The 12,673-nt window shown below is 35.4% G+C and overlaps 1 protein-coding gene across 1 annotated transcript; it reads left to right on the top strand.

The window, feature by feature from the left end:
• Positions 1 to 5,661: 5,661 nt before the first annotated feature.
• LOC113004129 lies at positions 5,662 to 6,672 on the top strand. The gene has a single exon (XM_026136461.2). The coding sequence runs from the start codon at positions 6,111 to 6,113 to the stop codon at positions 6,645 to 6,647; it is 537 nt and encodes a 178-aa protein (XP_025992246.2). The 5' UTR covers positions 5,662 to 6,110; the 3' UTR covers positions 6,648 to 6,672.
• Positions 6,673 to 12,673: the final 6,001 nt, after the last annotated feature.

The following is a 12,673-nucleotide window of genomic DNA, read 5'->3' as shown; positions in this document are numbered from 1 at the left end:
AGCAGTAATTGGTTGAATTCTACTTTCAATTCGGGCAGCATGCATCACAGCTTTATAAGCTTCTGATTGAGCAGTATCACTCAAGCATCCAATCCATTGTGTTTTGAATTTTGGATGTACAATGGCTGCAATTGCTGCGAAACATCCGTTACCTTGAATATTGAAAAAATCGGTAAACCTTCTTTCAATGCTGCTTAATAAACCTTCTGCTATTGGTTGACAACAAACCAAATTACTGTGATTGCTAATGCGCCTTAATTTTTGGCGCAGAAAAACTAAGCATGGAAGTAGATACCCGTATGAACATTATGTTTCTCCTTGTAGTTTATCAATAGTTTCTGCAACTGGTCGTAAACATATGAGATATTCCTCGATATATTGAAAATCTGTATCTTTTAGGGGATTAGAAGTTTTAAGCTGTTCATTAGTCTCTAATATTTTTTCTCTTAAGAAAAATATTTGTTCTAGAGAATAGAATAATGAATTCCATCTAGTGAAAATTGGTTTTATTAGTGCTTTTCCTAGATTGTATTAAAATTTCTCTTTTTTTTGGAGAACGTAATTGTTTCCACAATACTTCACATCGAGTAATGGTTTCATTGTGCCGTGCAGCTAGTGTTCTCGTACTTTTTATGCAATTTGTAACATCTGTAGTCGCAATTAAATTTAATGTGTGACTTGTACATCGATAATGTACTGATAACATTGCATTTAATTGAAGATCAGGAAAATCTATTGGTATCGCCGGAATATTATTTAATAATTGATGTTCAATTATTTCTTCATCAGAAACACTTTCATTATCACTATCATCATTGTCGAAATGATCAAGTGTACTTTACCGAACTGTAGAACATTCGATACTGAGGCGTTTACGATATTTTTCGAGAAGTTATGTGAACACATAATATAGAGGAGAAAGAGGTCAAAGTGTTGTTTAACAGATTATAGACTCAAAACACATAAGTAATGTAAACAAGACAACAAAGTAGAGGTCACATGGCACATATTTTGGAGTCTATAATCTGTTAAACAACACTTTGACCTCTTTCTCCTCTATATTATGTGTTCACATAACTTCTCGAAAAATATCGTAAACGCCTCAGTATCGAATGTTCTACAGTTCGGTAAAGACGCTTCTTGCTCGTTCGCTTACAGTAATACGCGAAACATTTCTATAATTTCCCACTCGTTGTAATTGTAGTTGTGAATTCTTGTCCAGGTAAGATTAAAGATTAGAAATAGAGATTAGAAATAATATATTCTATAATTGAGATTGAAATTTTATTGTTTGAGCACAGGTAGTAAATATTTTGGAATATATAAAATGGATAATCCAATTGCTGTTGAAGAAGACTCTATTAATAGTATAGATGCACATGTTGATTCTTTGGATTTGAGTGCATCCGGTTCTACAGCTATGGAAAGCATCAATCAGTTGACAATCTTGAAGATTAAATGTCAGGAGACATCATATCTTGACGGTCAATATTTCGAATTAGATGCTGAAAATTCATCCTTGACAGGAACTGTTACAGGAATATGCAAATTATGCAATTCCGAAAAAAGAATTGAAGGTACGAATATGATACAAAGGACAATTCTTGTATACTTTATAATTATTTTATATATTTTATAATTATTACACGATGACTTCCCATACAATACCGAGCTTTTAGAAAAATTTTGAACTTTTCACATTTCATGTGCAACACTTCTGAAAGATTCTGTTGCAACGAAACGTTTCTGAAATCTATCACGTGCAATAAATTAAAAAATTGAAATTCTTAAATTTTGTTGAATTCAGCAAATTTTTTGCTTGAGTATATCAATATATATGCAAACAGAAAATTTGTTTTAGTGCTTTTGCTGACTGGCTGAGCAAAATATTTTAAGTCCATTCTCGGCGTATTGCTTTTGCTGAGTGGACGAGCGACGTGTGCTAAGTAGTTGGAATATACTTTAAAGTTAAGTATACTTTAGATTTAAAGTACTTCAGAAATAATTTTAAATTAATTATATTCATAGGATTACGATCACCAATATTTTAGAAAGATTTTAGAAAACTTTCAGCAATATTTTTGCAAGATTTTAAAAACGGACATTTTGATATCCTAGAGACATCGTTGTAGAGATATTTCAGGAATTTTTCTGTAACGTTTCATTTTTTCAGGTGAAATATTTATGAAAGATTTTGGTGTTGTATGGGCTGGCGTGGCTCTCATTGTCGTTTATATTCCTTTTTATTAGAATCTTATTTATCTGAGCCTGATATTGAGTTTTTAAAATTAAAGGTACGCTACGTTCACCTTCTAATTTTATTTCTCACTTGAAAAGAACACATCCATTTGTGTATCCAGATGAATATTTAAATTATGTGAAAAATAAGAAACAAAAATTAGATGATGAAAATACACAACAAGAAGACCAAAATTTATCATTACAACATCAATATGAAAAAAATGTAATAAATTATATTTTGGAGAGCATGGCACCTCTCTCAACAGTTGATATGCCTTCCTTTCGCAAAATGTTTGATGATCTCTTATTATCAAAAAGAGGAAACGTCTCTATTAACCATTTGACGAGACGTACTTTAGGAAGAAAAATAGCGAAACAACATTGCCAAAATATGAAAGGATTACAACGCATATTAAATGAAGAAGTTGACTACGTTTGTACAACAGCTGACATCTGGACAAGTAGTACTCGTCGATTTTTAGGAATTACTGTCCACTGGATCGATTCCAAAAGTTTAATTAGAAAATCAGCAGCAATTGCTTGCCGTCGATTTTCAGGAACCCATTCTTATGATCGATTAGCACAATTGATACATGAAATTCATACATCTTTTGGATTAAATACCAACAAAATTGTTGCTACTATTACTGATAACGGAACAAATTTTGTAAAAGCTTTTCGTGACTTTGGTATTCAATCATCTCTAAATTTATTTAACGAAAGTACACTTGATCATTTCGACAATGATGATAGTGATAATGAAAGTGTTTCTGATGAAGAAATAATTGAACATCAATTATTAAATAATATTCCGGCGATACCAATAGATTTTCCTGATCTTCAATTAAATGCAATGTTATCAGTACATTATCGATGTACAAGTCACACATTAAATTTAATTGCGACTACAGATGTTACAAATTGCATAAAAAGTACGAGAACACTAGCTGCACGGCACAATGAAACCATTACTCGATGTGAAGTATTGTGGAAACAATTACGTTCTCCAAAAAAAAAGAGAAATTTTAATACAATCTAGGAAAAGCACTAATAAAACCAATTTTCACTAGATGGAATTCATTATTCTATTCTCTAGAACAAATATTTTTCTTAAGAGAAAAAATATTAGAGACTAATGAACAGCTTAAAACTTCTAATCCCCTAAAAGATACAGATTTTCAATATATCGAGGAATATCTCATATGTTTACGACCAGTTGCAGAAACTATTGATAAACTACAAGGAGAAACATAATGTTCATACGGGTATCTACTTCCATGCTTAGTTTTTCTGCGCCAAAAATTAAGGCGCATTAGCAATCACAGTAATTTGGTTTGTTGTCAACCAATAGCAGAAGGTTTATTAAGCAGCATTGAAAGAAGGTTTACCGATTTTTTCAATATTCAAGGTAACGGATGTTTCGCAGCAATTGCAGCCATTGTACATCCAAAATTCAAAACACAATGGATTGGATGCTTGAGTGATACTGCTCAATCAGAAGCTTATAAAGCTGTGATGCATGCTGCCCGAATTGAAAGTAGAATTCAACCAATTACTGCTTCCAATCAAAATTTAAATGATGATTTTTTTGACTTTGGAGATGAACGAAATAATTCCGTTTCATCATTAGAAACATTTGAAAACTCTGATGCTGAAATGGAAGTACGAAGATACATATACGAGCCATGTACTGAAAATATATTTGCAATTAACGCATATCCAATTGTAAAGAAATTATTTATCAAATATAATACGCCGATACCTTCTTCTGCTCCAGTGGAACGATTATTCTCATATGCAACAATGCATAATTTGCCACGCTACAATAGACTAACGGATGAAAACTTCGAAAGACGAGTTTTAACAGCAAGCAACATAAAACAAAAATGGTAACACACGCGCGCGTATACACACACACACACACACACACACACACACACACACACGCACGCACGCACGCACGCACACGTATACGCACATACACATGTAATAAATATATTATATTAATAATTTTAAAAACTATGTGAACAGATAACATTTTTTTCAAATGATCCTTTACATTCTTGAGTTATCAATAAAATAACTTTAAATTATTATTATATATATCGTCAGTTAATGGTAAGGCAGTTATTTGTTACAAGCAAAATTAGAAGTTAATCTTTATTCGTTATTCAGAATTTATAGAATAAAAATAATAATAATTTCAGTCGTTTATTTTGTTATTCAAAGAGAATTGAATAGGAAAATAAATTTTTGTTCCTTATTCAAGATGTATTAAATAAAGGATAAGTGCTTATTCATTATTTCACAGAATGATTAAATAACTTTTAAATTTTTATTCGTCATTTTTAAGTAGCTTAATAATGATTAAATTTTTATTCATCATTTACAAGTGATTGAATAACGAATAAATTTTTATTCATTATTTATAAGAGGCCGAATAACAAATAAAGTTTTATTCATTATTTACAAGCAACTGAATAACGAATAAATTTTTATTCATTATTTACGAGAGGTTGAATAACGAATAAATTTTTATTCGTCATTAACAAGAGGCTGAATAACGAATAAATTTTCATTCATTATTTATAAGAAGCCGAATAATGAATAAATTTTTATTCATCATTCACAAGTGGTTGAATAACGAATAAATTTTTATTCATTATTTACGAGAAGCTGAATAACGAATAAATTTTTATTCATTATTTATAAGAGGCCGAATAACGAATAAATTTTTATTCATCATTCACAAGTGGTTGAATAACGAATAAATTTTTATTCATTATTTACGAGAGGCTGAATAACGAATAAATTTTTATTCGTCATTTATAAGAGGCCGAATAATGAATAAACTTTTATTCATCAATCGTCAATCGTTGAATGTCAATCATGCCCATCCCTGTATATATATATATATATATATATATATATATATATATATATATATATATATATATATATATGTGGGTTTAGAGATAGTTATCTTGAGTCGAGCTAGGGCGATGTACTCGCTTGTTACGGGCTTGAGCTTAGGTATGTAACGGTATGTAAGGGTTATAACAAAAAAGCAGGCGAAAAAGGAAGCGGGCAGTTGTTAACCGACAGTTGAATATGACGGTCGATGGAGCGTGCGTTCCTGAAATCTTGTAACCATGAGATAGCGAAATACATTTATATTAATTGAAGAAGAGTGTCTCCCTTTTAACCCTACAATATTGGGGGCTCGTCCGTGCCAAAAAACAAGCCAAAGAGAAAGTGCTAATGAGTGTTTAAAAAGAAGCGACGAAAGACGAAGAACGAGGCAATACGAAGAATAGGAAACGACGAAAAGACGAAAGACGAAGGAAAGACGGAAGACGAAGAAAAGACGAAAGACGAAGGAAAGACGAAAGACGAAGAAAAGACGAAAGACGAAGAAAAGACGAAAGACGAAGAAAAGACGAAAGACGAAGAAAAGACGAAAGACGAAGCAAAGACGACAGACGAAAAACGAAAGGACGAAAGACGAAGGAAAGACGAAAAACGTGAAGAAACAGTCAAGAAAACGAGTAAGCAAGAATCGAGAACGTTCGAGAAAATCAGGGAAAAACGCAAGACGAGAGACAAAGAGGAGCAGACGGAGTAGGGAAAAGAGAGACAAACAACGAGTAGGTAAGAATCAAGAACCTTCGAGAAAACGGGGGAAAGACGTGGAAAAAAAAACGGAGTAGGAAAAAAGAGAGACAAACGAATAGGCAAGGATTGAGAACATTCCAGAATCCAAAAAGAGAACATATATACGAACAACGCACGTGTGACCGAGAACATTCCAGAGCCGAACACAAGAACTCCAATTGCCGTTTGTGAAAGTAAAATCGATAGACGAAATTATGGAGCAATTAGGGCAAATACCTACAATAAAACAAAAAATTGCTACAGCATCTCGAGCAGTGATAGTGGTCATGCATAAATTTATTTTCGAGGAAGACGGAGATAGGAATAACCGGCGGCGGTTACGAGAGTTCCGCGGGTTTGAATTTAGCGACGACTCTGCCGAGTTCAGAGCTAAACTTCAATATGCTATGAGATTTTCAATAGGCGATTTAATATCAATTTGCAATATTCTTGACATTGCATACAACGGGAATGCTGAGCAATTAAGAGAGCGGATAGTGAGGGCCCTGATGGATATAGGATCTTTGCAATCGACGAGGACGAGGATGACGAGGAGGACGTTGACAACGAGGGTGATGGAAATAACGTCGAGAATGATACCTACGGGATCAACGATGAAGATAATGACGAGGATGCTGATGCCGACGAAGAGGGAGGAGGCACAGTCAGTGTGGAACGAGGAAACAATCGTCGATCTGAAAGAGATAGGAGACAAAGAAATGCGAATAATGACTCTAAACAATTTACTTTGAGCTATAAAGATGTTGAGGATTCGGTTCGTGCATTCAATGGAACCGATTCGTATCCAATTGAACGATGGATTAATGATTTTGAAGAAGCCGCTACCATGTTTGACTGGGACGACCTACACAAGGTAGTCTTTGCAAAAAGATCGCTAAAAGGCGTAGCCAAATTATTCATACAGAGCGGAGGAATCATTAAGACGTGGAAGAAACTGAAGAACGCGTTAATAGAAGAGTTTGCTACAAAAATCTCCAGCGCCGAGCTGCATAAAATGCTAGAAAAACGAAGAATAAAAAAGGAAGAAACCGTTCAGGAATATTTTTTTAGCAATGAGAGAGCTGGCTTCAAGAGGTGCAGTGGAGGTAGACGCATTGATTCACTATGTGATTAACGGCATCAACGACGAGATAGGTAATAAAATGATACTATATGGAGCGAAAACCGTTCGTGAGTTTAAGGATAAACTCGAGACCTACGAAAAAATAAGGAAAAGTCAAGCGGATAAAACATCGAAGTACACGAAGAATCGAGACGAATGGACGAGGAACGCGGGCAGGAAATTCTCGCGCGAGGACGGAAGAAAGACGACCGACAGCCGGGAGGACGGAGCGCTAATACGGTGCTTTAATTGTGGTATAAGCGGACATCACGCCAGGAACTGCGCTAGGAAAAAAATGTTTCAGTTGCAATAAGTTCGGGCACGAAGCGAAAAATTGTACTGACAAAAGAGTAAGCGGTTCTAATTCGAATGCGGAACAAGCGGTCAATCTGGTAAGCGTGTCCTTGACTAACGTTATCAAGCAAGTTGTTATTAATAATGAGAATTTGAGAGCGCTCATAGATACGGGAAGTCCAGCTAGTCTAATGCGGGAAGACGCGTTTACAAAGTTAAAAAAATTTGAACTGGTTCAATCGACGCGCGTATTTTCTGGATTTGGAGGTGGCGAATCTAAAGCCATGGGCTATTTTCAAGCTGTAGTTCTTATAGACGGTGACGACTTTCCTTTGACGTTCTATGTTGTACCTTATGAGACAATAAGTGTAGAAGTAATTATTGGTAGGGATATAATAGAACAAGCTAATTTGAATTTTAGTCAAGAAGGTGTGACTATTTATAAAAAATTGGAAACTGATTTTCTTGCCCATATTAATATTCCAGAAGATTCGCAAGCGGACATTGAAGCCATTCCGGACGCGGAAACAAAGAATAGAGTTAAAAAATTAATAATCGATTATAGGCCGAAAAAATGTAAAACAACGGGAATTAAACTTAAAATAACGCTTAAAGACGAAAAGCCGATTTTTCAGAGACCACGTAGATTAGCTTTGCCGAAAAAGATAATAGTTGAGAAACAGGTAGAAGAATGGATCCGAGATGGTATAATTGAGCCATGCTCTTCCGAATATGCGAGTCCGGTAGTTGTAGTAAAGAAAAAAGACGGTTCTCCACGAGTGTGCATCGACTATCGGCCACTCAATAGAATAATAGAACGAGATAGGCATCCGTTGCCATTGATCGAGGATCAGGTAGACAAATTAAAGGGTGCACTACTATTTAGTAAGCTTGACCTCAAAAACGGATTTTTTCATGTAGAAGTTGACGAAGAAAGTCGAAAATATACTGCATTTATTACACATGAAGGTCAATATCAATTTTTAAAGGCTCCTTTCGGTTTGTCTAACTCTCCTCCCGTATTCCAAAGATTTATTAGTCAAGTTTTTCGACCACTAGTTAACGACGGAATAATGACGCTGTATTTAGACGACATTATAATTTTTGCGGCCAATTTTAGGCAAGCGGCGGACAGATTAGAAGCCGTGCTAATAACAGCACGCGACTACGGGTTAGAGTTAAATGCTAAAAAATGCGAGTTTATGAAAGAACGTATTGAATTTTTAGGTCAAATAATAGAGAATGGAACGGTATCGCCATCCCCGGAAAAAGTAAAAGCAGTAACACAATTTCCAGAACCAACGACGATTAAAGAGGTTCAAAGCTTCCTTGGTCTTACGGGATATTTTCGTAAATTTGTTAGTGGATATTCAATGACGGCGAAACCTTTAAGCGACCTTCTGCGTAAAGATATAATGTTTCAATTCGGAGAAGTAGAAAAAGAAGCTTTTAATAAATTAAAGCAAATATTAAGCAGTGAGCCTGTGTTACAGATTTTTGATCAGACACTCGAGACAGAGCTGCACACCGACGCCAGTCAGGATGGATTGGGCGCAATATTATTGCAACGATCGCGTATAGACGGTAAATTACATCCGGTACAATATATGAGACGTAAATCGCGACAAGCCGAAAGAAATTATAAAAGTTACGAGTTAGAGGTGTTAGCCGTGATAGAGGCACTCGAGAAATTTCGTATATATCTACTTGGCTTAAAATTTAAGATAGTGACAGACTGCGCAGCGTTTACGCAAACCATGCGGAAGAAAGAAGTCTCTCCAAAAATCTGGCGATGGGCTGAAAAGTTGGAAGATTTTGACTATACATTGGAGCATAGGTCAGGCACTAAAATGAGACATGTCGATGCTTTAAGCAGGAACGCAGTCATAACGATAATCGAAGACGGCATCTTAGCAAGAGTAAAAGCAGCTCAAGCAGATGATTCAGAATTAAGAATGATAATAGAGACATTGAAATTAAAACCCGATAATAAGTATACGTTAATGGGAGGTGTGCTGTATAAATTCGTCGAGGGTAGAGATGTATTGGTAGTTCCAAGTCGTATGCAGAACGAAGTCATTCAAGCAGTTCATCACAGGGGACATTTATCGGTAAAGAGAACAGAAGATGCTATTCGAAAAGAATACTTTATGCCGGATTTAAAGAAGAAAGTGGAGAAGTTAATAGCAAACTGTATCCCTTGTATACTTGCCAATCGAAAGCAAGGCAAACAAGAAGGTGAACTCCATCCGTTACCTAAAGGTGATGTGCCTTTGCATACGTATCACATAGACCATGTAGGTCCCTTGGAATCCACCAGCAAGAAATACAATCACATTTTAGTTGTGATAGACAGCTTCACTAAATTCACTTGGCTGTATCCAACGAAGAGTACGACTTCACAAGAAGCAATTAAGAAATTGGAGTCGCAACAGCAAATATTTGGCAACCCGGCCTGCATCATTTCAGACAGAGGAACAGCATTCTCGTCGAAAGAGTTTCAAGATTATTGCGACAACGAAGGAATTAAACATGTCCTGATTACGACGGGCTTGCCGAGAGCCAACGGATAGGTGGAGAGAATTAATCGAACCATAATCCCAATACTCACGAAGTTGTCACTGGAAGATCCTACCAAGTGGTATCGCCATGTGCGCCAGCTACAGAATATCTTAAATTCTTCTTATCAAAGAAGCATTAATACAAGTCCGTTCGAACTGCTAACAGGAGTGAAAATGCGATGTAAGGAGGATCTACGCTTAAAAGAAATCCTGGAGCAAGCCTTACAAGAACAATTTAATGATGAACGCACTTCTCTTAGAAGCAAAGCTAAAGAGCACATATTAAAAATTCAACAGGAGAACTGTAAAACGTTCAACAAACATCGGAAGGCATCACGGAAATATAAAGTCGGAGAATTAGTTGCGATTAAACGCACTCAAGTGTGTCCAGGACGGAAATTACGCGCGAAGTATCTAGGACCGTACGTAGTAACAAAAGTAAAATATAACGATACATATGACGTTAAACGAGCAAATCCAGGAGAGGATCCAGGTTGCACTAGTACTTGCGCCGAATTTATGAAATCCTGGTCGAGTGTGTAGCAATTACTCGAGGCGAATAATTAATCAAGTAGGCCGAATTTTGGATAAATAATAATAATAACAATAATGATACAGTTAGTAATTATTCGAGGCGAATAATTAGTCAGGAGGGCCGAGTGTGGGTTTAGAGATAGTTATCTTGAGTCGAGCTAGGGCGATGTACTCGCTTGTTACGGGCTTGAGCTTAGGTATGTAACGGTATGTAAGGGTTATAACAAAAAAGCAGGCGAAAAAGGAAGCGGGCAGTTGTTAACCGACAGTTGAATATGACGGTCGATCGAGCGTGCGTTCCCGAAATCTTGTAACCATGAGATAGCGAAATACATTTATATTAATTGAAGAAGAGTGTCTTCCTTTTAACCGTACATATATATATATTTATTTATATACACTACCCAAAAAAAATAGGGAATACTTTCCAGACACCAAAAATTAGGCTATTTTCAAATGACTGTAACTCGGTGAAAAATCATCGTAGGTAAAAAATACAAAAAGCATTTTGAAGCTTGAAGATCGAGCTTTAACGTTCTACTAGCAGATTTTCAAAATTCTTTTAACTTCCTTGTCTTACGCAGTAAAAAAGCACATCTTGTTTTGTTCGTTAAAATTTTGTATCTTTGACACTTTGCAGATCGACCAACAAATTTTGTTCGAATAATTCAAATAAAATTTCATAAACTACAACATTTTACCTACAAAATGCTTTTTTAAAAATTTCTCTATGATTTTTTTTGACCGAGTTACGCAACTTTGAAGCTAAACCTGCATTTTTTACAAATGATATCCGTACTCCGTGAAAAATCATCGTAGATGCTATTAAATCGAACCTGTCGGAACTTTATTTTTATGCAGGACAACGCTCGACCTCATACGGCGAATATAACGCGACGTTTTTTTCAACGACACGCAATTAGACTGTTAAATCATCCCGCCAATAGCCCGGACTTAAATCCAATCAAGCACATTTGGGATGAAATAGAACGACGATTAAGGCGTCGCGAGGAACAGCCGCGAAATTTAGAAGAATTGGGAGAAATTTTAACGGAAATTTGGCACAACATTCCGCAAGATCGTATTGCAAGATGTATAAATATGCGAGAACGCTTGCAAGCAGTAATTGATCAGAAAGGAGGAAATACACACTATTGAACACTCATGCACGCGCACGCACACACACACACACACACACACACACACACACACACAGCAGAGAGGGTTTGGAGTCATTAAATACTGCAGAAGTGACGAACTGCGGGGTCCTTATCTCTGCTGTGATACATACATACACACACACACACACACACACACACACACACACACACACACACACACTCACTCACACACACACACGATGTGCAAAAGTCCGACCGACAACCTCCACGTGGTGCACATTGGGTAATGCTAATGTCGACGGTAAACGTCATTTTTCGGAAAAATGTACTGTAAAAAATGTATATATTCAAAGTCTTGTAACTCGGTCAAAAAAAATCGTAGAAAAAACTTTAAAAAAAGCATTTTGTAGAGAAAATGTCATACTTTATGGCACTTCCATTGGATTTGTCGAAAAAAATTTTTTTATTGAGCTACAGGCTGTTAAAAATACGTTATTTTAAGGAAAAAACAGTGTATCTTTTTTGGAACATAGTACTAAGAAATTGAGAAAATTTTTGAAAACCATTAATAGCACGTTAAAGTTGAAACTTCGAATTTTAAAATGGTTTTTGGATTTTTTGTCTACGATGATTTTTCACGGAGTACGGATATCATTTGTAAAAAATGCAGGTTTATCTTCAAAGTTGCGTAACTCGGTCAAAAAAAATCATAGAGAAATTTTTAAAAAAGCATTTTGTAGGTAAAATGTTGTAGTTTATGAAATTTTATTTGAATTATTCGAACAAAATTTGTTGGTCGATCTGCAAAGTGTCAAAAGTACAAAATTTTAATGAACAAAACAAGGTGTGCTTTTTTACTGCGTAAGACAAGGAAGTTAAAAGAATTTTGAAAATCTGCTAGTAGAACGTTAAAGCTCGATCTTCAAGCTTCAAAATGCTTTTTTTATTTTTTACCTACGATGATTTTTCACCGAGTTACAGTCATTTGAAAATAGCCTAATTTTTGGTGTCTGGAAAGTGTTCCCTATTTTTTTTTGAGTAGTGTATATATATATATGTATATATATATATATATATATATATATATATATATATATATATACTCTGATAGCCACCTGTCTGTGTTGTTGCTGTAATGTTGCCGA

The sequence above is a fragment of the Solenopsis invicta genome, chromosome 6, assembly GCF_016802725.1.
Source record: "Solenopsis invicta isolate M01_SB chromosome 6, UNIL_Sinv_3.0, whole genome shotgun sequence".
NCBI classification, from domain to species: domain Eukaryota; kingdom Metazoa; phylum Arthropoda; class Insecta; order Hymenoptera; family Formicidae; genus Solenopsis; species Solenopsis invicta.
This window is presented reverse-complemented; position numbering and strand designations above follow the sequence as displayed.